The 25,805-nt window shown below is 40.9% G+C and overlaps 1 protein-coding gene and 1 long non-coding RNA gene across 4 annotated transcripts in view; both read left to right on the plus strand.

Annotated features, from left to right (window-relative positions):
- Nucleotides 1–5,550: 5,550 nt before the first annotated feature.
- LOC122240084 lies at nucleotides 5,551–10,590 on the plus strand. 2 transcript variants are annotated; one of them, XR_006219409.1, is made up of 4 exons: nucleotides 5,551–5,633; nucleotides 6,958–7,035; nucleotides 7,645–7,717; nucleotides 9,468–10,590. It is a non-coding gene; the product is annotated as an uncharacterized LOC122240084 (long non-coding RNA). The 2 variants fall into 2 exon arrangements; XR_006219408.1 differs by lacking the exon at nucleotides 7,645–7,717 and having other exon boundaries at nucleotides 9,468–10,589.
- A 9,572-nt stretch (nucleotides 10,591–20,162) lies between these two features.
- PDE3A (phosphodiesterase 3A) overlaps nucleotides 20,163–25,805 on the plus strand; it is a 319,114-nt gene continuing 313,471 nt past the window's right edge. Inside the window, exon 1 of one of the 2 annotated variants that reach the window (XM_007072865.3) lies at nucleotides 20,163–21,122. In XM_007072865.3, the coding sequence (XP_007072927.3) occupies nucleotides 20,163–21,122 (960 nt within the window). The remainder of the gene's footprint in view (nucleotides 21,123–25,805) is intronic. The other variant, XM_042991859.1, reaches the window with a different exon arrangement.

Raw genomic sequence — 25,805 nt, forward strand, 5'->3', positions numbered from 1 at the left:
TTTGATCTTGGACTTCTAGCCTCCAGAACTGTGAGAAATAAATGTTTGTTGTGTAAGCCATCTAGTCTATGATATATTTGTTATCAAAACCCAAGCTAAGACAGTACCCAAAAATACAGTGCCAGGGAGGAGCAAAATGACCAAAGGGCAAAAACTTAAATAAGATCATGATCCAAGATAGTAGGTAAAATATTTTATTGAATGAAGTATGGCAGCAGGGAAGGAGCTTAGAATGAAACATTCATTGAAGAATAGAATCAGGAGACATTAAAGACTCCAATGGGTCCAAGAGAGGTCCAGAAGCACAGAGATCCATAAGCACACAAGCACTGTCTATGACAGCGGTCTTCTTATGCACAAGATGAGGAATTTAAAGTAAAAGCTATTCCAGACCTATTAATATAGTCTTTTACTATCCTTTGCATTATTTAGAGATTGGGAGCTTCCTTAGACTTGACTTTGGGTGTAAGCTGCTCTATCCATTGAATTCAACTTTGATCAACACTGAATCAATCATTCCTTCCTTTATTTTAACCTTTCTTTCATATACTGGTTGCTTCTCTCTGTTTTGCATTTATGTGTAATCTTCACCCTCACTTTCCACCTTACCTACACTTCATGATTTACAGTCTGGTAAATCTTACTAACTGATTGTCTACCCTGAGCTAAAACACCAATAGTGAAGAAGCATCACTAACTCTCAAAGTTGTTGATCTTTTCATTTTCAAATGGCTTTAATTGTTAGAAATGTCTCCCTTCTGATCACAAAAGCATGTACTCTACAATATGATTGTGCAAGTAAAATGTGCTTTCTTTACTGCATCAATGGCTGCACTGATGTCTGTAATACCTGCCTATTACACACACAGACATTCCAGAAAATGTGGACACTGCAGACTTACAAATGGATGATATTTCTCTCTCTTTTGATTCAAAGCAGAATATTCATTATTTCTAAATTGCACCTTCCTTGCAGGCTGGTTTCAACAATACATTTTTGATGACTGAATTTCCTTAGGTAATTGCCCAGTCTTTCAGGTTTTGCTCCTGTTTCTTTGTTCCCCCAAGATGGTATCTAAGTAGATGAGGACAGCTTACTGTATTTCCCTGTCATCAGGGAAGAAGGTTCCTCATATTCATATGGTATCCTCCAGATTATCTAGTCTCTGATGTGAAAGTGCAATATAGTCTGCCTCTTGGTATTGAAAATTTTGAGGGATGAATGGTCCCATATACTATTACAGGCAAATATGAAAGTACTCAACACTGCAGCCCATGAGCTTGGCAATTTTACCCCCATTGTGAAAGAGCCCACCCATGATAACCTCTTTAATTTAATGTCTCTGTTCATCTACTGGTGCTGCCAGCACATCTGCGGCCCCTTACTGGGGCATGTGGGAACCATTGGGGTCCCTAAACACAAAATATAGGCCAAGGGAAACCAGGAACATGGCTACAACTTGGTAGATATCCAATATCCACAAATGCCTCTGAGGTATCTTTTCTTAGCAATGTTTGTTATGGTGCTAAGCTAAACCCTGTCACCTTCTTTGGGACCTGAAGCTCCCCATTGCTAAACGGGGGGAAACTATTCCTATTTCTAACATTCACAATCATTGTCACTCCTTAAAATTTTTTTTTTACTGTTTATTCATTTTTGAGAGACAGAATCAGAGATTGAGAGGGAGAGGGATGGAGAGAGAGGGAGACACAGAATCTGAAGCAGGCTCCAGGCTCTGAGCTGTCAGCACAGAGTCCAACATGGGGTTTGAACCCACGAAATGTGAGATCATGACCTGAGCTGAAGTCGGATGCCTAACCGACTGAGCCACCCAGGCACCCTGTCACTCCTTTTAAAGCTCAGCCAGTAATTGAGAAGAGTGTCTAACCCTTTTTCTCTACTCTGTCTCCTTTCTTCCACAATCCCTGAAATGTGATGCTTTTCTCTACCTAATATCTGTCCAGGTTTGCAAGCCTAATAGCCAGCAATGTGCTGACAAATGTTTAACAACTGGCACTTTGTGGGAAGAAAACTAATTTGTAGGGTTTGCAGAATTTCATGGGGTAAGTGCTCCTACACAGCCAATTTCTAGCTACCAACGTGATGTCTCTAAATGAGTTATGGAGTGATGCATATAACTAGGTCTTGGAAGCCAGTACCAGCCCACCCCAGCACACCTGCTTAAGGTCTAGTGATCACACACTAAGCAGAGGATTTGCTGTACAATTATCTGTGATCTGAATCTTTTAGCTTTCCTAAATTGATAGAGTAACAATATTCTTTTTCTCCCTTTTTATTCCAGTTGAGCTGCAACTACAGTGCATATTCAGGGAGGATTATGTTTTGTTTCATGTATTTATCAAATTTTCCATTGTTTCAGGAAACTTTCATGGTATTTGAGCAGCCAACAAATCACACCTTTGTGAGTCTGTTGGTTCATGACCTTGGGAATTCCTGGGTAGAATTTGAAAGTGGCCCTTGTAAACAGAGAGCGGGGGGAGATGAAAGAAAGGTCAGAACACTCCAGATTGGTAGGTGACAGCTTCAGTAAGCAAGGGAAGTTACACTCAAGGCTTGTCTTGAGTGACCGCAAGATCTTCTTGGATCTTTACACCCACCCCCTCAGAGTCTTGAGTTTATACAGAGGACTTAACCAGGTTCAGTCACGCATCCAGTCCAGATGGTCTCCTTAACACATTACTCTCTCAAGGTTGCATTCCCAAAGTGGCTCCTAGTGTGGGAACAGTGGGCAGAACATACATTCCAAGGACAGGGGAGGGGCTGGAGCCTCTGATTGCCCAGCTCTCAGGCCAACCTGCTGTCACATACTCTCAATGACTTCCTCTGACTCAATCTGCATTTATCTCTTTTGAGATTTGTGTCCACTGGTATTACAGGCAAAATTCCATGATTTCTCCTTATATAGTGAAACCCAATAATTGACATATTGAAGTATACATTAATTTATCATAAAATTTTCTCTTTTATAGTTTTTCCAAACTGACAAGTGTGTTTGTAATATATTTAAAGTGCACAATGTGATGATTTGATGTATATATGCATTGTGAAAGGATTCCCCCCCATCAAGTTAATCAACACCTCCATCACCTCACATATTTACCCTATTTTATTTTATTTTATTTTATTATTTTATTTTATTTTATATTATTATTTTTTTTGTTAAATTTTTAATCTTTATTCCTTTTTGAGAGAGAAACAGAGTGTGAGCAGGGAAGGAGCAGAGACAGAGGGAGACACAGAATCCGAAGCAGGCTCTAGGCCCCGAGCCATCGGCACAGAGCCCGACGCAGGGCTCTAACCCACAAACCGTGAGATCATGACCTGAGCTGAAGTTGGATGCTCAACCGACTGAGCCACCCAGGTGCCTCTATTTTATTTTATTTTAATTAATTAATTTTGGTGAGAACATTTATGCTCTACTCTCTTGGAAAATTTTAATTATACAATATAGTATTATATCAGCTACAGTTATCATGTTATACATTAAATCTTCAAACCTTATTCATCTTATAACTGAAAGTTTATACCCTCTAACCAATCTACTCCTATTTCCCACATACCCTAGCCCTTTGGCAAGCACTGTTCTGTTTCTGCATTCAGCTTTTCTTAGTTTTAGATTCCACATACAAGTGATACCATGCAGTGTTTGTCTTTCTCTGTCTGACTTTTTTCATTAGCATAATGCCCTCCAAATCCATCCATGTTGTTGTACATGACGGGATTTTCTTCTCTTTTTTTAGGACGGAAAAATTCTCCTCGTGTGTGTGTGTGTGTGTGTGTGTGTGTCCTATTTTATTTATTTAGTCATCTTGCCAATAAACATTTAGGTTGTTTCCATCCTTGACTATTGTGAATAAAAGCCAGATATAACCTGCAATTTTTTTTTCCAAAAAATAAACGTTGCAAAAAACATGGAAATACAGATCTCTTTAAGATAATAGTTTCATTTCCTTTGGCTGTAGGGCCAGGAGTGGTATTGCTGGATAATAAGGTAGTTCCATTTTTAATTTCTTGAGGAAGCTTTATGTCATTTTCTGTAGTGTCTGTGTCATCTTATACCACCAATAACAGGGCACAATGGTTCCCTTTTCTCCACAGTCTTGCCAGAATTTGTTATCTCTCATCTTTTTGATAGTAGGTATCATAACAGGTTTTAGGTACCTCCTTTATATGAAGACTGGGAATTACAAACTATCTAGGTGGGTAGGTTACATTAGTAATGAATTTTATTTTGGTAAAGGTGACTGTTTTAGATTAGGATCCCCAATAAGCAGGCCCTGAGAAAGGATTTGAATGCAAGGAGTGTTTTTGGGAAGTAATCCCCAGGATGCACTGGCAGGGGGGTGTGGAGTGAAACAAGAGAGGAAGGGACAGGAGAGCAGGTGCATTAAAAAGCAAGTTAGCTTCCATGAGCCCCTGAAGCACCATCTCTTTGGAAGCTTCTGAGAGAGTGTGCAGAACACCACCATCTCTCAACTATCACACCTGAGATGTTAGGAAGCTAGAGTGTAAGTTATCCATTGCCATTTGTCATTGACTGGGGGCAACTCCCAGGGACTCTGGCTCCCCAGCACTTTTGGCCTGTTTCATGTATGGATCAAGCATGGACCTGTGGCTACAGAAAGACCTCAGGCAGAGGGGCACAAGTGTTAACACAAAGAGGTTTGTAGGCAATTTTAGGGCAAGTGCTGATAAGAGGGACACGACCAATGTCTGCTCCAGTCCACCCCTTGTACCACCACATCCACTCAGGCCCTGCCTGAAGTTATCTGTTTTGTAACTGATTCCACAAATTTCCGGCAAGTCTCTCTCTCTCTCTCTCACATGCATACACACACACACACACACACACACACACACACACATAATTTCCGAAACAAAACTACCTCATTTACTACCCATTTTATTTTTATCTTTTAAAATTTATTTATTTGAGAGAGAGAGAGAGAGAGAGAGAGAGAGAGTAGGTGAAGGGCAGAGAGAGAGGGAGAGAGACTCCCAAGCAGGCTCAGCACTGTCAGCACAGAGCCCAATGTGGGGGCTCGAACTCACCAACTGTGAGTGAGAGCATGACCTGAGCTGAAACCAAGAGTCAGACGCTTAACCAACTGAGCCACCCAGGTGCTCCTCCACCACCTGTTTTAGAGTCTTCTCACTTTCAGCCAGCACTTGTCCTGGCTTATGTCTCCCACCTGGTTGGGCAACACAGACCTAGGTCCTCGACGCATTGTCTTGAAGATGTCAGATTATCCCCTGAGATGGAACACACCAGGAGGCTCCACAGTGAATTCCATGAGTTCTAGCCATGTTCCTCTCTGCTCCCAGTATGCAGCACAACCCTACCAGCTCATGTCAATCATTATAGTAACTCTTTTCTTTGCCCGCTCTTCTATTGGCATGGGATGCCCAATATGCCTGGATAGCAGCCAAAGTTCTAGGTGCAGTGAAGGCTCTGCCCCGCCACCCTTCCCTCCCCCATTATCTGTGCCCTTATGAGGTCATTCTCCATTCTATCCTGCTAGCATGTTCTGGCCTGCCACAGTGTGTGAGACTAGCGCTCGCTGCAACCAGAAAACGTCCCCTGGCAGAGATCAGCAATCAGAAGTCACTGGTGTGTACAACCAAGGGATATGGGAGAGAAGTGACAGCATCTGTTACACTTATGCTACAAAGTATTTGTTACAAAGGGGGGCTATGATCTTGTGGTTTATAATAAGAAAGACATATTTGTTCTTATGGCACAGAGCTCCTAAAGCTCTTGGAATTTCCTAAATGATGAGAGTGATAAAGATCTCTTTTGTTATGTTAATGAGACAGCTCTCGGAAAGCACCTAAGGATAGGTGCAGAATCAACCAGGTGCTTTGAGGGTTGGAACTCTCAGCCCCATCCCCAACCTCTAGGGAGTGGAGAGGGGCTGGAGGTTGAATTAATCACCAATGGCCAATGATTATAATCATGCCTGTGGAATAAAGACACCACAAAAACGCAAAAGGAGAAAGACTGGAGAGCTTCCAGGTTAGTGAGCGTGTGAAGTTCAGGGACAGTGGCATACTCAGAGAACATGGGAGCTCTGCACCATTTCCCCACACTTTGCCCTATGCATCTCTTCTATCTGGCTGTTCCTGAGTTACATCCTTTTATTATTTATTTATTTATTTATTTAAATGTTTATTCATTTTTTGAGAGAGAGATGGAGACAGAACATGGTTGGGGGAGGTGCAAAGAGAGAGGAGGAGACAGAATCCAATGCAGCCTCCAGGCTCTGAGCTGTCTGCACAGAGCCCAACACAGGGCACGAACCTACAAACTGCGAGATCATGACCTGAGCGGAAGTCTGACGCTTCACCCACTGAGCCACCCATGCGCCCCGAATTAATGGACCTGTAATCTTGTAGGTAAAGCGTGTCCCTGAGTTCTGTGAGCTGCTCCAGCAAATTAATAGAACCCAAGGAGGAGGTCATTGGATCAATCAGCTAATCTATAGCTGATTGACCAGAGGCACATGTGACAAACAGGGCTTCAAAGTCAGAAGATTGGGGGGGGGGAGGGAATGGGGGAGTCTTGTAGGACTGACCCCTTAACCTGTGGGATCTGATACTATCTCTGGGTAGTGTCAGAACTGAAGTGAATTGTAGATGCCTCACTGTTGTCTGAGAACTGCTTGCTTGGTAGTATGGGAGAAAAAAGTCACACTGGAGTATGATAATAGTTATGAGGTAAAGAACCACTGGCTATACTATGAACTATACATTTATGTGCCTAATTGCATTTGATAGCTGGACTCTAAATCTTTTATCACTCAAGGTATCCTTTATTTTATTTTATCCTTCATGTTATCATTTGGACATCAAAAATCTTTACATAAGGAAGTCCTGGGGACAGAGAAAAGGAAATAAAGCAGAGCAGACATAACCAGTGTCCTCCTAATTTTCAGGACCTCTTCAATAAGGACAGAGAAATACAGCTGTAAAAGTGAGCAGGACTTGAAGAGCTCAGTTACTGAGTACAACGTGTGAGTTTTCCGCAATCAAGTGGTAACAGAGAGTAGTCTGTTCAGATCCCACTTAGCTCTACTGCTTGGGTGCAAGAGGGAACTTATTTTAGCCATCGGCCCAAATATATTGGTTAAATTATTACCATTTTAATTTGGAGGCAGCTGAGAAAATATATGGCAATTACTCCCAGTGACCACTAGATTCAAGATGTCTTTTCATTCATTAATTATTAAGGATTGGGCTTTTGTAAGAGGAGGTGATGGTGACCTCTCTCTCTCCCTCTCCCTCCCCCCCCCCTTTCATTTAACACCTCTTTCATAGAGGTGCTGTGAGGATTTCTGCCTGTGTGGTAATGAGGTTCAGTAGCCTGCTTTGAATTTGTCAGTGGAAAAGGTGTTATAAAATTTTAAAGTAAAAAATATACTACTACTAATAAGGATGTTGATCTTGAAATGCAATATGAAAACCAGAGACTGGAAATTTAAAATTTGTAATGAAATGCTCTAAAGCTGTGATCTCTTCAGACCTCTGGAGTTCAGCAGGGGTGGGCCCAGGGAAGACTTGGATGGAAGAAGATGCAGGATGTGGTAGCGGTGATTCAGTAGGTGGCCCTCTTCCATCCCAAGGTGGTCCGGAGCCAGCTCCCAGCCCTGGGTTATGGAGCACTGTGCTGCAGGAGAACCATCCATTGGATGAGATGTAAGACTGAGTTTATGACCACCTCTGCTCATTAAAAATTCTGGGGCATTTTTATAAGGTTAAGGATGTATCCTTGTGTTCTACAATCTGGTTCCAGTTGGGTAGCAATATTGGCTTCTTGGTAAAGTCTAGAGAAAAGAAAATGCATGGAAATTTCAGGAAGATGGTTAGCACTCCTATAGGAGAAAATTCAGATAGATTAATTCAAAATTTTATCCCCAAATCTTATTTTACAGAGTAGCAAAACAAAACACCTGTTTGAGTAAGTTTCTTAATGGAGTGTAAATGTATTTGTAGATGAGAGATAGATCCCCTTTCTTGGTAAGTTTATATAACAGGGGTTAATTTAAGGAACCACTCCAGTATTTATATACGGTGATGAAATGTAATTTGAGGTATTTTCTGGGCTTTGGTTCAGTCCTTTGAATAACTCATCTTTGGGATAGTAAATTGAAAAAGATACATAGTGAATGATAATTGTGTTGATTTAGAATAATCTGAAAGTTTTTCTTCACCCTGTTTAGCTCTGTGTCATCCTGTAACTTCTGTAATGTAACATCCTGTAACATCTGTAACTTCCTGAACTCTTAGTTCTATGTCACCTATAACTTTACATGTAATACACTGTGATTACAAAAATCAGAGCAAGAATGTAAAATTTATTCTTAATAAGAAATGGACTAGGGTAAAAAAAAAGAAAGAGAAAAATTAGTATAAAGATTAGGTCAAGGAGAGGAGAGTGATTATCAGAGAAAACTTGTGCATTCTGAGATTTATTCAGAGTCACCCCTTTTTTGGGATCTGAGAAGAACCACTTTGCTTTCTCCCATGCATCACTTACTATTCTTACTGAGCTCAAAATGCCCCATTTCTAGATTTTTGTTAAAGAAAATCATTGAGCCTAAGCTCCCTATGTAATTTGCCATTTCTGTGGAAAGTTACCATAGCGCTGTGGTTCCTGTAGAATGAAAAAAATGCCTCACAGCTTCAGGCAGACATCAGCTCAGATTAACTAATATAGCACTTCCCTCTCTGCCTCTGAATGTGAGATATTGATTATATTGAGAAGCCCTGATGTCTTCTTTTCTGAACTCCATATTAATGGAAGAAATAGTAGACTAGCATATTGCTTTCTGTATTTAAGTCTTTATGAGTACATAATAGTTACCTATGCACACTGATTACTTCTTTTCTACAGTCTCTACAGGTAGTTATTTTTAAATGTTGTATTTTGACACTTTTGCTATGCTTTTAACATACTTATTGTGTTCAAGCCAACCAGACATGCCATAGTCATAAGTGAGATTGCCCTTTGGGGGCTAATGCTTTGAGGGAGGCAAGAATATAAGAGACAGTATAACAGTATAATAAATAGCCCTAGATTCTGTAGGATCCAATGCAGCTACAAATAAAAATAACATGTAAATGTAAGGATAACTGGTCAAGTGCCAGTATTCTTTAGCTACATTTACTTAAAGGTACAAAATATATAATTGCTGGATCATGGTATCAACAGATCAGGAATCCAGACTGAATTGTGGGGTACCTTAGCCGAGGGACCCGAAATATCTGTATCTCTGTTTATATTTATTATGAATTATCCTCGTTTATAGCAGTTAGGATGCTATCATTCTCTCCTCCCATTTCATGTGAACAATGTTAATAAATCGTCTTTAAAAGCAAAGACTAAAACTATATTTAAATGAAGTTCCCCCAAAGTTCATGCTATACCACTTTTCTTTTACAAAAGACGTACACTGGTACCTGTTTTTGCTAACTGAAAGAAATCGAAGAGGACTTTGACGTTTATGAAAAGAGGCAAAAAGTGCAAATAACATTCAGCATGTGTTTGACAGCGAGCCGAGCTGTTACAGAAGCCGTGCACACTCTGAACAGCGAGTGGTACCAACAAGCTTCTTCCTGAGAACTACGCTGAGCATCTCAGCATTAAGCCACCATGACTTTGACCTGTGTCTGTAGGCATTTGTGCTTTATCTCGATTTATTTGTGCACCCGTTAGCAAGATGTGTCTTAAAGTATCAACAAAGCCTCAGAGAGGTTATTTTGAGGGTCTGGGAATGCTCAAAAATTTCCCAATGGATTAATGGTAATTGCTTCTTTGCTTGACTCCACTTGGGCTTACAAAACTTTACATAGATACACTCTACTTTCAGATTGCAGGGGAAGCCTGTACTTGTAAGTATTTCTTTTCAGGATAAACTGCTCTATGAGAGCCAAAGACTAAATTTTTATATTTTTAATATTCTTTAGTTATTATTTTGCTTTAAATGATATCCAGCAATTATTTTATAACAGAATTAACCAAATATCAAAAGAATTTCAATGTGTGACTAGTACAGAGAAAACCAGTACATTTTTTAAAAATGATCTGCCTAAGCATAGGCAGAAGTAACAGCAATTCTCTTTTTAGCAGTATCACAGATAATGCAAAATATAATTTGTTTTCTTTTTATATTATAGATTTACATGTAGTTGTGAGAAATAATTAACAAATTCACATACCCTTTACTCAGTTTCCCTCAGTGATAACATCTTGAAAAACAATAGTACAATATCACAAGCAGGACATTGGCATTGATATAGTCAAGATACAAAACAGATTCAGCAACACCAGGATCCCTCCAGGTGACCTTTTGTAGCCAACATATTTCCTAACCACTCAGTCCCTGCACCTGGCTCCCAACCTCTGCCAACCATTAATCTGTTCTCCATTTCTATACTTGTTTAAATTTCAAGAATGTTATGTAAACAGGGTCATACAATATACAACATTGGGGGTTGGCTTTTTTCATTCAGCTCAAGTGTCTGGAAATTTATCTAAGTTTTTGTGTGGATCAGTAGTTTGTTGCTTTTAATTACTGAGTGATTGGTATTCTGAAAAATACATTTGTTAAGTTCTAAACACACCTTACTAGGAATGCTGCTTTACCTAGGGGATCCTTGTTTTTGAGTAAAGTGCACAATGAAAGAATAATAACACATAATGAGAGGGCTATTTCTTGCTACAGTCTACTTTTAAAATTCTGGTAGTTTAAATGAACTATGAGCAAAAACAACATGAATGTATCTGGAAAACACAGTTAACATATTTTTAAATTACATTAATATAAACATGCATCCATGATCATGGGAAGTAATACAACAGTTTTGTTCTCTTCTGTAGCGCAAAACCAGACCTAGAGCATTCCAGAATGCTGCTGATAAGCAGTTATAAAGGTACAAAAGACACTGAAGGGCCAAAATCCATGTTGCTCAATAAACTGTTCTACAAACTGGGAATCTCTCTCTCTCTCTCTCTCTCTCTCTCTCTCTCTCTCTCTAATGTTTATTTATCTATTTTTGAGAGAGAGAGTGAGAGTGCAAGTGGGGTAGGAGCAGAGAGAGAGGGAGAGAGAATCCCAAGTAGGCTCCATGTGTCAGCACAGAGCCTGACACAGGGCTCCAACTCATGAACCATGAGATCATGACCTGAGCCGAAATCAGGAGTTGGATGCTTAAACAACTGAGCCACCCAGGCACTCTATCTATTGGGGAAAATAAAGCTTCGTAAGATTTCAAATAATTTTGAATGCTGGCTGCTATGTATGGAAACTAACAAAGTCTTATTTTGTATTTCCCCAAAAGCAGAATTGGGAAATGTATTTGAGAAGAGGCAAATTTTATTTCAGTGTTAGAGAAGGCTTCTCCCTGCCTTTGTTTTACTGAGATATAATATATATAGACATTTGGCTAATTATGATTTCCTCCAAAATGATAAGGAGGCTCAAAACATTTTATTAGCCTTTAGGAACACTGGTGGATTTCATTTATAAAAGAGGATTACATTTATAGACCAAAGATGTTTCTGAGCTATGCATATTTTTTTTTCCTGGCATCTTTTTATGACATGCACAAAAAGTAATAGTTTGGGTGCTATTATAACTTCTGAGGGTAAAGTAAAAACTAACTTTAAAATTCAGTGGTATTGGAGTATCAAAATAAGTAGGCTATACTTACATATTTTTTCTATCAAGTAACCATCAAATTTTTCTCTATAAATATGCTCTAATTGAAAACACAAATGATCCTTAAATTTGAACATTTTAAAGTGGTCTGCATATCAGTATCAGCTGTAGAACTGAGGTATTTGCTCAGGGAGTCAGTAAGAGCTCAGTCCTGGACAATCTATCAGTAATTTATTTGGTGGACACTGTATTTTTTTTCCTCTACTTCTCCCCCCAAAGTAGATTTTTTTTTTCATGTTATTACATATTCCTTTTAAATTTTAGTAAAATGTGTTCCTCTTTATAAAAGTACTTGATGTCTTCTTTGGATAGAGAGGCCCTTTACTGCACCTACATAAATATGGAATGTCATTCATTCATGAAGATGGTGTTACAGAAAATCAGGGTAACTCTTCCCCTATTATGTGTTCTCTGTTCACCTTTGCCTCAACATCAAAATATTTAGTTTCTGTGATTTATTATTGTATGGCTCTATCCAGAGTCCAGTGGAAGAGATCTGTTGTTTGGATTTGAAAATTAAAGTGAATGGTCTCAAAAAACAAGGCATAAAAGTGAATCTTTATTACTCCCAGGCTGTTGTTAACATATTGCATATATTTTGAGATGAGGGTTATTTTTAAAGTAATTATTACTGCTCAGAGATTAGTTCACATTCAGTCCAACCCCCATCCTCTTACTACCATTTACTTCTGCAGACACAATTGAAAATTACTATTCATGATGATGAGTCTGAGACTCTAGACAAGTTTGAATCATCACAGAAAGATTCAATTAAACCTGTCATGCTGATCGCACTAAAGCAGAGAAGTGGAACAGTTTATTAAAAAAAAAAACTCTTTAGGGGGCGCTTGGGTGACTCAGTCGATTAAGCATCTGACTCTTGATTTCAGCTCAGGTCTTGATCTTGGGATCGTGAGTTCAGACCCTGAACTGGGCTCCATGCTGACATGGACTCTGCTTAAAACAAAAGCAAACTCACAAAAAAACATAAAGCCTCTTTAAAACAGTAATATGAGCATTTTTAAAGCTCTCACTACTCATACTATTTATAGTATTTTGCTATTTGTATGAAAATAGATGTACAATAAATGCATTCACCGCTCTTTTATTTGACTCAGGTACTATGTGCTCTGCTATCATGGCCTGTGATTTCCTTCCTTCTTAATAGTCTTGTCCTCTGAGGTTGAGACATTAAGGGTGTCGAGGAAAGCCTTAAGTCTTCACTTCTATACAGAACATCACCTTTAGATATGTACGTATATGAGACTCTTAAGTGAAAAGCATGTGGACTACACACATTTTATCATTTATCATTATTTAGGAGACGACACACACACACACACACACACACTTGTATCATTACATAATGATTCACTTTGAAGAGTTGCAGTTGTAGAGGAGTTACTGAAATTACTGGTGTTACTAATGAGTTACTAATATGATCAATGAGAATAACTGATGTGATAGAGAACACATGAACGTATGGTAGGGAAGATTTGGATTCTAGGCCTGCCCATGATCATGTCCATCCTACAAATCATACCGAGTATGTCTCATTTCCAAATTTGAAAACTAGATAAAAATCATGCATTTGAGTTGGAGACCAAGTGAGGGAATTTATGGGGAAGTGGCTGGAAGGAAGGGCTAAGAAATGTGAACATGGTAGTCTGCAAGCTACTGAGACCTTGGGATTCACCCCATGTTTATTTTAACAGCCTTCAGAAGGCGGCTTTATATTTTATTAGTGAATCAAATATTAACTGTTTCAAAAATTCCCAGAAAGTGCCACCAGTTAGAGGTGTGCCTGAGATTATGATCTCCTCAGGCCCTGTGCCTGAAACCTTTGTCTGCAAAGGGCTTTGTCCTTTAAATCTGATGTGACAATAAATATTATCATTTTCTGCATGTGCTACAAAGTGAACAAGGTTGGGAACCCCTGTACCTAAAGCACTCTGATTTCCTTGACAGTTTGTTTAGAAAAGGTGGAGCCAGCATTTAACAACATCCAAACGTGTTGTAGGAATGCCGGCTGTGTGTCAGACAACGTGGATACAGAGGGCACGGAGGGTAAAGCAACTGTCCTGGTGGTTTGTGCTGCAGACAGTCTGACGCTTTGTTAAAAACTTTTGCATGGGTCACCATCAGTCCTCACACCTTGCTTTTTCCTTTAGTGTTTCTATGCAAGTTCACAATTGTATTTCGAAAGCTGTTACTTAAATTCTTTGGAAATTAAACGGGGGCAGCACTCTACAGAAAGAGTGGGATGTTTGCACTTAAAAATACAAGTTTTCTATGTGTTTTCCTCTGACTAGATGTGGAGCAATGAGTATTAGTATGGTCTATCTTGGCAAACTGTTTAATATTTTAAATTAAAAAAAAAATTTTAACATTCATTTATTTTTGAGAGACAGAGCATGAGTGGGGGAGGGGCAGCGAGAGAGAGGGAAACACAGAATCCGAAACAGGCTCCAGGCTCTTAGCCGTCAGCACAGAGCCCGACGTGGGGCTTGAACCCACAAACTGTGAGATCATCACCTGAGCTGAAGTCAGACCCTTAACCGACTGAGCCGCCCAGGCGCCCATCGATTTAATGGTTTAAATTTAAATTCAACTCCTCAAGTAGTGTTGTTAATTGGAATAGCTGGAAACTATGTCACAGATCATGATGTGAGAGTTATGACTCTTTAGTAATTTTTATTTAGACATCTCCTAATCCTCCCTTCTCAGCTGACTTGCTACCCAGATGCATATGGTTAAACTGATTTTTTTTCTGCTGGGCCCACAAGAAAACGGCTGTGGATTATGGACATTTCATCTGAGAATCCATACGGAGCTTTCAAAACAGTGATTTTTTAAAAGCAACTTTCTATTAAAAAAGTGATGCTCCATGATTCTGCTTATCAGTCCATTCTGGGCAGCAGAATCTTCTAGGCAAGATTTTGAGGGATCTGTCCACTTGAGCAATTAGTTGTATAAACATATGAAGATTGTCTTTAACTTAGACTTTGACAGAGATACCTGTTTCTTTTATTTGTGTATCTATTATTCGTTGGCTTTCTTCATTCATCAAGTATTTATTCAGCAAGTATGCACAGAACTACTACCATGTTCCGAGCACTATTAGGGTCATCGGTACTACCCAGCAAACAAGCCAAAGATGTCCATGGCCTTTGTTCACAGGGCACTTACACCCTAGTGAAAGGAGATGTAGGATAAACAAGACAACAAATAAATGAGCAAGACTATAGCTAAGTGCTATAAATAGACTGCAACAGGGTAGTGTGGTAATAGATGAAAAAATGTGTGTGTGCACAAGGAGACCCAAGACTTTTTCATGTTTGGGAAAAAGCTTTTCTAAAAAGGTAACATTTCAGGGGCGCCTGGGTGGCTCAGTCGGTTGAGCTTCTGACTTCGGCTCAGGTCATGATCTCTCGCGGTCTGTGAGTTCAAGCCCCGCATCGGGCTCTGTGCTGACAACTCAGAGCCTGGAGCCTGCTTCGGATTCTGTGTCCCTCTCTCTCTGCCCCTCCCCCACTCGTGCTCTGTCTCTCTCTGTCTCAGAAATAAATAAACATTAAAAAAAATTTAAAAAGGTAACATTTCAGACGAGAACTGATGGAGCGGAAGGAGGCAGCTGTGTGAAGTTCTGTAAATACTAAGGTCATGAGCAAGATTTTCAATTTGACCTGCTAAAGAATGGAAAGCCGGCTTGAGGAGCAGGAGACGAACCCATCAGAAACCACTATTCAGGTGAGGCTATTACATGTTTTAAATATAATTTCTTTTAATGTTTATTTATTTTTGAGAGAGACAGAGCGTGAGTGGGGGAGGAGCAGAGAGAGAGGCAGACACAGAATCAAAAGCAGGCTCCAGGCCCTGAGCTGTCAGCACAGAGCCTGACACGGGGCTCGAACTCACGAACTGTGAGATCATGACCTGAGGTGAAGTTAGATGCTTAACTGAGTGAGCCACCCAGGCTCCCCGAGACTATTGAATTTTAAATTAATTAAAATAAAATATAAAAACTCAGTTCCTCGGTGGCACTATGTTTCAAGTTCTCAACAGCCATATGTGACTAGTTGCCACCATACTTGACAGTGCAGAGTATATCTGCATCATTGAAGAATGTTCCGATGGACAGTGTGGCACTAGTGAAGTAGGAGAATTGGAATAGGGCAGGTCACAGAGAGTGGTTTGCAAAGATCATGAAGGTCCCTGTAGGTGGCCATGAGAACTGCAAGTTCAGTGGAAAGCCTCTGGATGGTTTTAGGCAGGGAGTGACATCATCTGACTTGCATTTTAAAACTCTCATTCTGACTACTGTGTGGAAAATGGTAGGAGAGCAAGACCAGTGAGAAAGTTATTGCAATGTCCTGGCCAGGGATGATGATGGGTCTTTGGTTGGTTATTGTAAGAGGGAGGGTGAAAAGTTGATGGACTCAGGATCTATTTTAGAGGTGGAATCAAAAGGACTTGCTAATAGATTGGAAGTAAAATAAGGTAAATAAAAGAAGGAATTGAGGGCAGTGCCCTCTTTTGGGACCTGAGCAGTTAGGCTCAAGCCTTTTCGCTCAGGTGCTTAAGCTTTTTCCTATGGTAGGAGGACTGGGGAGAAATAGTTTGGGGTGGTGGGGATTGGTGGAGGATGGCAGGGAGGGAGTTGGAAGTCAGGAATTTTGTTTTGGATGCATTGTATTTTAGATACCCATTTGATATATATGCATAGAGGTCAGGGAGGTAGTAGGGAATGAATAAACCCCTGCTATAGAGTATAAACTTTTAAAATTTAACAGAATTCCCTTAAGCATAACTATATTTGGCAAATGATATGCAACCGGGCTGATTTCTAGATCCTCTTCACAAAGCACTAATGAAAACACGGTTGCTAGATTTAGCTAAGTGGAGAGCTTTACCAAATGGATTTTTCCTTTCCATTTTCCACACTCTACTTTCCCGTGGGTGCCTTTTTCTTATCCTCTGGCTGTGTTGTCACGTTCTGAATTGGGATTCATCGCTATCTGTAGAAAATAGGCAGTTTTATATCTGGGTGATTATTCAGTGTCCACTTTATGTACTGGGTCTCACTTCACTTAATATATTCTGCCCAAAGTTTGTCACTTTTTCAGTATAGTGTTGTAGCTTTCTGCATCTCTCTAGTAAGAGTATTTGTTATTTTCATTCATCTGCTTCCAGGTTTGGGATGATAATGAAGGTAAAGGGGTGAGGGAATCCACCTTATTTCCCCTGGGTGGGACAAATAACTTTCTGGGTGTGATTTTCGTTGAGAATGGGGAGAAGCCCAGATGCCAGGACATTGCCTCTGTAATACCATGGAATACCTCAAGGATGTCAGTTTAACATTTAGATCTAGTATTTTTGTGTTGGTGCATTAACAAATGTCATTCTTATTTTTTCTATTACAGTTTCTTAAAATGTCGACATTCCATCTCTCATAAATTCAATTTTTATGATGATGATTATTTTCTAAAGAACTGAGATAATTGTGGGGGTGGGAAAGAGAGAAAAGTGAAATATTCTAAAATTCCCCTCACTATGCCTTTCTTTCTAACCTTGATACATGCCGTATTTTTCATTTTAATATGCTGTTTTTGATCACCATTGGATATTAGCATGATTTTCCATTCAAGGTTTTTTACTCTGAAATGTTCCAGGTAGGCTCTGGCATATGAATCATATATCTAAAAAGGAAACTCAGAAAAGTATGTGTGCATGCTAGGGGGCTCATTTGTCTTTGGCAAAGACATTGCTGCTTCTGTTTCCTTAATTATCAAACAGATGGTGCCCACTGCCATTGACTAGCTGCCCAACTTGTTCTCCACGTGATAGTATAGTTCTGGACATCTGATGGAGAGTTGTGTCATCATAGCTCCTCGTATCCATTTATATCATAAATTAATATTAATACCTGCCTCTAAGGAGAGCAGGCTGTTTCCCGTAAAGCTAAGTTTAAGACTTCAGCCATCTTCTCCCCCCTACCTCTATGAATTAATTTTATCTCAAGTATCTCCTTTGGCTTTTCTTTATATTACTTCATCTCTACACACAAAATACAGTGGCATATTGAACCAATTATCCAAATACTCCAGGCTAACAACACACTTTAACCTGGAATGTCAAGATAATTAAGACAAAATTGGATTATTATTAATATTAGTGAAGGCAAATGACATCTAAGGTAGCCATATTCAACATGAACAAGAGTGGACGATCATATTCTTATGTTCTAAATGTAAAAAGGAACTAGTTCCCAAAACTGATGGATTTTAAAGGCCCACTGGGTGGATATTGAATGATTTTTCATAATCTGCCTAAAAAGTTAGTTTTAAATTTTTTCTTTAGTTTCTCAAAGACTAAATTCCTACAGTATATGAAGCATGCATCCTGTAAACATTCATAACGAGGGTCCTGATTTTTTTCTCACAAGCATTCTTTATGGTAGACATACTATTTCACAACCATAGTGAGTCTTCTCAGAGCTCTCCTGCTGTTAACCTACCTGGCCTCACTTCTCCCTTGAGATTTCTTTTAATTCCTTTTAGGCTTCTTAATTTGGTAAACCTTCTTGAGGCTGGGGTCACTTAATCTCCATGTATTTACCACCCACCATCAACAGCTGTTGCCTAATACTCTCATACCCTGGATTTTTCAAACAACAATTTGGAAAAAACAAACTAACAAAAAACCCCGCTCCCAACTCTTATTTCCCAATTTAATAATGCTGTTATGGGGTGCCTGGGTGGCTCAATGGGTTAAGCCTCCAACTTTGGCTCAGGTCATGCTCTCATGGTTCATGGGTTCAAGCCCCACATTGGGCTCTGTGCTGACAGCTCAGAGCCTGGAGCCTGCTTCAGATTCTGTCTCTCTCTATGCCTCTCCCCTGCCCACGTTCTGTCTCTCTCTCTCTCTCTCTCTCTCTCTCTCTCTCAAGAATAAATAAACATTAGAAAAAATTGAAAAATAATAATGCTGGTACTGTCTTGGTAACTTTTTGAGATTTTCCATCATTTGGAATAGGAAAGGCTTCGGTTCTGTTTAAAACAGACCTTCCAGCAGGAGCAGCCAGAGCATTACAATGCCACCTGAAATTGGTTTGCTGTTGTAACTGACTTGAGAACTAAGCATCTTTGAATCACTGACAGTAGATGTGGCTTGTCATCAGGAGGTAGCATGTTAGTTTCCACTGCCTGACAAGTAGGCAAGGACAATCCTTTTTTCCTAACGTCCTAGGAAGCTCGGCCTGAGGGCCAGCCGCAGAAACCCGCAACCCCTGGCTTCAGTAAGCTGGGCGGTGGTAGACCAGCCTCAGCAACCCTTTCTCCAACGTGCTCAAGTGCGTGCGGGACCCGCTCAGGAGAATGCCGCAAAGCGCTGAAAGCAGCGCCTCCTCCGGGGGAGGAGGCGGGAACTCGGCTGGGAAAGATTTCCTAGGGAGTTGCCTTAAAGAAAGCAGCAAGCAAGCTGAGTCGCTGATCACTCCAGTTGCCCGCTTTTTTAATACAGTTTTAACCAGTCGTCTAAACTCGTTTCCCTTTTGCAAAACTGCAAATCACCACCTACATCGCACCAAAAAGAAGGGGAGAAAAAAAAGAAGTAAATCTCGTTCTCCCTTCTCACCCTCCCTTCCTCTCACCCTCCCTTCCTCTCCAGCTCGCTCGCTCTCCCTCCCTCCCTTCTTGCCGCTGCCGCTAGCCTCTCGGACTGTGTCTCTTTCCGACGGGACTTAGCAACTTCTTGGTTATTTCTCAGCCCCCTTTCCATTTTTTTTTTTTTTTTTTTTTTTTGCCACCCTTTGCCATGGACTGGACCGACAGACGCAGGGGAGGCTTTGCTTTCTGCCCTGGGGAATGGCGGTTCGCTTCCTGGGGCCGTGCCGGGGAGGATCGGCCGAGGAGAAAGAAAGAGTGATAGAGAAAGAGCTGCAGGAAGGAAGAAAAGGGGCACCTCCAGACGCCGCGGGCCCGGCGCGCTGCAGCGCAACGCCGAGCGCCGCACGAGATGGCCCCGAGCTCGCCCCGCGCCTCCGGCTCCTCCAGCGGCTGCAGCCCCCGTGCGCGGGGCGCGTGGGGCAATTTTTAAAATCCTGAAGTAGGAAGAGACCCCGGAGGATAGAAATCGGGGGTGGGGGTGGAGCACAATTTTTAAGAGTTTTCCAAAGAGAGAAAAGGAGGAAGTCTGATCGTTTGTGTCTGTGCTAGCTTTTAACTTGAAGGCGTCTCTTTGGAGCATCCAGGATTCCCCAGGAGTTTACTGGGAAGCTGAAACTTGTAGTGGGGCTCGGGGGCCCGGGGAGAAGGAAGGATTCCGAGGGTGGGATTAGGGAGAGGGTGCGTGCGTGCATGTGTGTGTGTCGGGGTGGGGGCGTCGGGGGGACCTCGGGGATTCCGTGAGGAGGGCACACAATGGCAGTGCCCCGCGAGGCCGCCCGAGTCCGAGACAAGCCAGGCCACGGTGGGGTGCATCCAGCCCCCGCCGCGGGCCGGGACTACCCCGCTCGCCCCGGCGCCGCACCGCCGCGGGACTCCGGCAGCCGCGGCCGCTGGAGAGACCTGGTGCTGCAGCCGCTCCGGCGCTCCCGGAAACTTTCCTCAGCGCTGTGCGCCGGCTCCCTGTCCTTTCTGCTGGCCCTGCTGGTGAGGCTGGTGCGCGGGGAGATCGGCCGGGACCCGGAGCAGAGTAAGGAGGTGGCGGCTGCGGCGGCGGAGGAAGCGGCCCTGGGAGCAGAAGGGGGCGTCTTCCCCAGGCTTCGGGGAGGTGCTCCCGGGGGCGGCGCGCCGCTCAGCCCCTGGCTGCAGCCCTCGGCGCTGCTCTTCAGTCTCCTGTGTGCCTTCTTCTGGATGGGCTTGTACCTCCTGCGCGCCGGGGTGCGCCTGCCTCTGGCCGTCTCACTGCTGGCAGCCTGCTGCGGGGGGGAAGCGCTCGTCCAGATTGGGCTGGGCGTCGGGGAGGATCACTTACTCTCGCTCCCGGCCGCGGGGGTGGTGCTCAGCTGCTTGGCCGCCGCGACATGGCTGGTGCTGAGGCTGAGGCTGGGCGTACTCATGATCGCCTTGACTAGCGCGGTCAGGACCGTGTCCCTCATTTCCTTAGAGAGGTTCAAGGTCGCCTGGAGACCTTACCTGGCGTACTTGGCCGGCGTGCTGGGGCTCCTCCTGGCCAGGTACGTGGAGCAAATCTTGCCGCAGCCCGCGGGGGCGGCTCCGAGGGAGCATTTCGGGTCCCAGCTGATTGCTGGGACCAGGGAAGATATCCCAGTATTTAAGAGGAGGAGGCGGTCCAGTTCCGTGGTGTCCGCCGAGATGTCCGGCTGCAGCAGCAAGTCTCATCGGAGGACCTCCCTGCCCTGCATACCGAGGGAACAGGTAAGCGCTGGCAAGCTCTTCTCGCTCGCCTCTCGCCTCTCGGGAAGACTCGAAACGCTTGGGATTCGCCCCAAAGTGGAGGGAATCCCAGAACTGGGTACTAAAGCAAAGATAGCCTAGAAAAGAGCTCTAACTTCAGACCTAGTAGGAAACTAGACACGTATTCTCCTCGTCTCCCACAGTATTTTACAACCTGAACAACAGAAACAATAATAAGTAACAAAACTAGGTGGCGTTTGCAGGGTCTTCCACAGCTGGGTCAACTTTTTAGATGTGCTACACCTGGCGTTTGACTTCCCTCCACTTAAGTACTCTCGTAGCTTTACTAATGTAGCAGAAATCTTCCAATGCAGCTTTTTAGCACTGGGTGATTTTTCAACACGTGGATCTTACTAGATTTTAAAAATACTTTTGATAAAGTTTCATCCAAAGTGACAAATGTTTATGGAAGTCAGTAAAAGCAAAGAATGCTTGAAGGTGAGGTGTTGATACACGCTTTCTGGCTTTGCGGTAAGTTTTCCTTGAAGAGGCTGCATCTGGTGGTGCCCAGTTTGTTTTTAAATGTAACTTGGGGACATAGTTATTTATGTGCTAATGTGTTTTGTATCCTAATGATAAACTTCTATTTGGGGAACAATATGTCTGAACTGCGGAATTTGTCAAAGTCTTGAACTGAGCTCTTAGTGTCAACTAAAAGGAAACATTTCTCTTGAGTGCGCGCTTAAGTGGATGTTTAGAAATTCAAATGAATTTATTCAGATTATGCAGGAAATATTAATTCAGGAGAATAATTCTAAGATTGCTGGTGGTATAAATCTCTCAAAAAGAAAGAAGAGAATTATGAATGAAGGTGTCCTGGGGGGGAAAAAAAAGGTTAGTGAATTTTGGAGATGAATCTCCTTATCATTAAGGGATTTGAGACCATGGAATATAGTTGCTATAAAGGGCATAAAAGAACAAATCCCAATTTTAAATACAAATTGTTTCTGAAAAGGTATACATAAGTGTTTGCTTCTCTATTCCAAACAGATAATGACACTTAAGGGGGTGGGGGTTGTAGAGAGCTTATTATGTACACAGCAAGTGGAAATTTACACTTTTCCCATTTAAATTTATGCCTACCTATGGTCTTTTTAGGACTTTAGTGAGTGGGAGAATGTCCTAATATATAGTAAGCTTTTCTTTTTAGGTTATTCTGTGTAGAATCATGTAGATTCTAAGACCTAGCAGTCACCATATGGTGTGGTGGCTAGTTTGTTTTTGAAATGGAGTTGATTACACAGAATGCAGTTGTTTGACAGTATTTGGCAGAATGGATGACAGCATCATAGTCTCTGTGTTTATTTTAAAACAAATGTACTTATTTAGCTTTTTGTTTAGATAAAGCAAATATTTCTTGGGTATAAGCTTACTCTAAGAGTGAAGTTAAAAACAGGCCACTGACTGATACTTAGTTTTGGTAGAAATTTGGAAATCACCAGAATAAAATAAGCCATCTATTTAAAGGTAAACCAATTAGGGGGAAAACACAGTTCAGTTTCTTTTCAAAGTGTCAGGAGAGAATGTTTTTTAAATGAAAACACCGCTAGTTTAATTACAGTTTGAACACTTTTCTTTGACTTGAAGGGGAATGTGATATGATCATTGCAAGATTGAACCATGCTTTGTAAGGCAAATCTGTGATTTAATCATAAATAGCTTGACCACAAATTAATATTACTTAACCTCTTACATTTCTGAAATTCCATACAACATTTAGAAGTTAAGGAGCTCCAAGTGGATTTAATGTAAAGGTGTTTAGGTGAGTTAACTAGCAGTGTTAATTATCCTACAGATTTTTCTTGGTTTTCTCTGATTTGAATTGATAAATGGAAAATTCAAATAATGTGCAGACTTATAAGAAAACAACTTAGCATTGCATTTTTAAATGTTTTGCTGATTAATGCTGTTGAAAATGCACATTTAGGGGCGCCTGGGTGGCGCAGTCGGTTAAGCCTCCGACTTCAGCCAGGTCACTATCTCGCGGTCCGTGAGTTCGAGCCCCGCATCAGGCTCTGGGCTGATGGCTCGGAGCCTGGAGCCTGTTTCCGATTCTTTGTCTCCCTCTCTCTCTGCCCCTCCCCTGTTCATGCTCTGTCTCTCTCTGTCCCAAAAATAAATAAAAAAATGTTGAAAAAAAAAATTAAAAAAAAAAAGAAAATGCACATTTATAATCTACTTTGGCCATTTTCTCTGGTTCCTATTTTTTTTTAAGACTGTTTATGAAGAATGTTCTCAAGTGAGAGAGACTAGATCTCTTATGGTTGATGGAAAAACAAGGTTACATTTAGTAGAAATTTAGATCCTTGAAGTTTTAATGAGGGTACTGGTTAGTGTGTGCGTATTACTTAAGACTAGTTTTCATATATGGCTCATTAAAGTTGTTGCTGAGTAGAATTGGGGGGGGGTGGGTGGGTGGGAACTAACATGGAATAGTCTCTTACAAGGTAGGGCAATATCTCATACGTTAGCCTAACTGTGTGAAAAGTTCAGGAGCTATATAATAAAAGGCTTATCTGTTTTATCATAAGGAAACAAACTTCTGGTTAAGAGTGCAAAGTGTACACTGTCATCTGCATACTTTATGAAGTCAAGAATCAAAATACTTGTAAAGCACATATATGACCCTGCCCTTAATGCTAACTTTATGAAAGAATGTCTGTTCTCAACTCAAGATGATAAGCAACAAGTGAATTTTAAATGGAGGTGTAAGGACATAAAGCCCAGAAAGGCTGGCAGAGGCCTCTTGAGAAATTACTTGGACCTTGCTCATTGCGAGGTTTAAAGGTGAGAGAATTTCAGCCTTTTCTTCTCTGTATGAATGGTAGTGGCCGCTTGCTTGCGAACTACCTCTTTTCAATGACTCGATTCTAAAAGGTCAAGGAGAATGGATGATAAAAATTCTCGGAAGACAAACCAACTGACAGATATTTTCCTCCCTTTTCCCCCTTCCTTCCTGAACCATGGCTAAGTCTACAGATTGGATACTGTACATGGGATTAGTTTTGCAGTGTGGATGATGAAGATGGCTTTAAGCAAAGGAAGGAGAAATAGGGCTAGTCCTCAGTCACAGAATTAATCTGATACTGGGTCTGTCTGTGAATGCAAGTGGAGGTATCTTGACTCTTCGTAAAGAAAAGTTTGTAATATTTGTGTGGCTTTTAGTTCAGTAGTATACTAGTCCAGTATCCTCAAGACTCAGGCTGATTTTGTAGATCAGTGTGTCAAACTGCACTTTTTTGGTTGGCACATGTGTGTCCATTATGGTATATGTATCTTTTCTAAGTGGGTGTTCGTTCACATTCTAGAGCAGATATGTCTCTCTCAAGTTATCACTGCACTGTCTAAACACTGGACTATACAGAGATACTTAGAATTTCTTGAATTACTAGATATTTTGTGTGGTTAATGCTATTTTTCAATATAAAATTTTAATTATGAAATTTTTACCATTTGGAAATTGTGTTTGAAGTGGTGTCTCTATTCTCTTTATATGTCAAAGAACACCATTGGCTGGTTATTCCTCTCTAATTACTGTGACCACCTTGCACTTTCAATTTTGAAAGATTCCTAACCAATGCTATTTTATTTTGGTTACATGTCAAGAATTTAGTATTTTTGCCTATGGCTTCACACAAAATACACCCCAGGTATGTGTCTCTCTCTGTTTGTGTTATTTGGACCACTCATTGACAAAATTCTTTAGGATGGATACTGTATCCGTCAGAAATGTACGGCTATATACTTTATATTGTATAATTAAAATTCAAAATGTTCATTTCCCTAAAAACTCTTAAACATCTTTAGCAACAACAGATTTTTGTAGGAATGTAGTGGAGCCTGGTGGTTGGTTGTCAAAAGTGGAATCAAGTTTTTCATCATTGACGTAAGAAAGACATTTTGAAATGAAAAAGCAAGTAGCAACAATAAAACAAAAATATGAGAAATAGGTATGCTTTTTGCTGGTAGACACAGATAGGCCTTGATACATCTTTTATATGGAAAAGTATAACTTCTGTTTATAGTGTGGCTATAAAAATACAGAATTATTTCTTTTAAAAATAGACTATATTGTCCTTTGAGTTCCTAATTCATTTAAGTATAATACACTATATTCCTCAAACTGAATAAATTTCAGAAACAATCATAGGTTTTTAATTTTATAACATTTCAGTAGGATAACTCAGCTTATGGTGATACAAAGAACAATACTGATTATTTATGACCTGCTGACAGAATTAAAATTAATTAATCTCAACTTCTGAAAACATTAAAAAAGAAAAACACAAGACTTTCTTATCCCTTGGGAAAGGTAAAGGAAAATAATTTTGTGTGTTTGTGGGGACAAAATTGTGATTTTTACTTTGTATATACAGATAAATTTAAAGCATACTGAAAAAACGGTTTTAACTGACAGAAATAGTCAGTGAATCTATATAAATTTACAGAGGTTGGAAGGAGTCAAACAGTAATTTTACTCTTTCTGTATTGAGTCTAAAGTGTAAAAAGTTAAAACTGTAGAACTGAAAGAAATGCTGTGTATGCTGGGCTGTCATGTTAATTAAATAAACAACCAGAACAGTGACTCTGTGTATGAAATACATTTTGAAAAGCCTGGGCAGGGGTGCAGGCAGGCAGGGGTGA

Source organism: Panthera tigris, chromosome B4, assembly GCF_018350195.1.
Source record: "Panthera tigris isolate Pti1 chromosome B4, P.tigris_Pti1_mat1.1, whole genome shotgun sequence".
Classification (NCBI taxonomy): domain Eukaryota; kingdom Metazoa; phylum Chordata; class Mammalia; order Carnivora; family Felidae; genus Panthera; species Panthera tigris.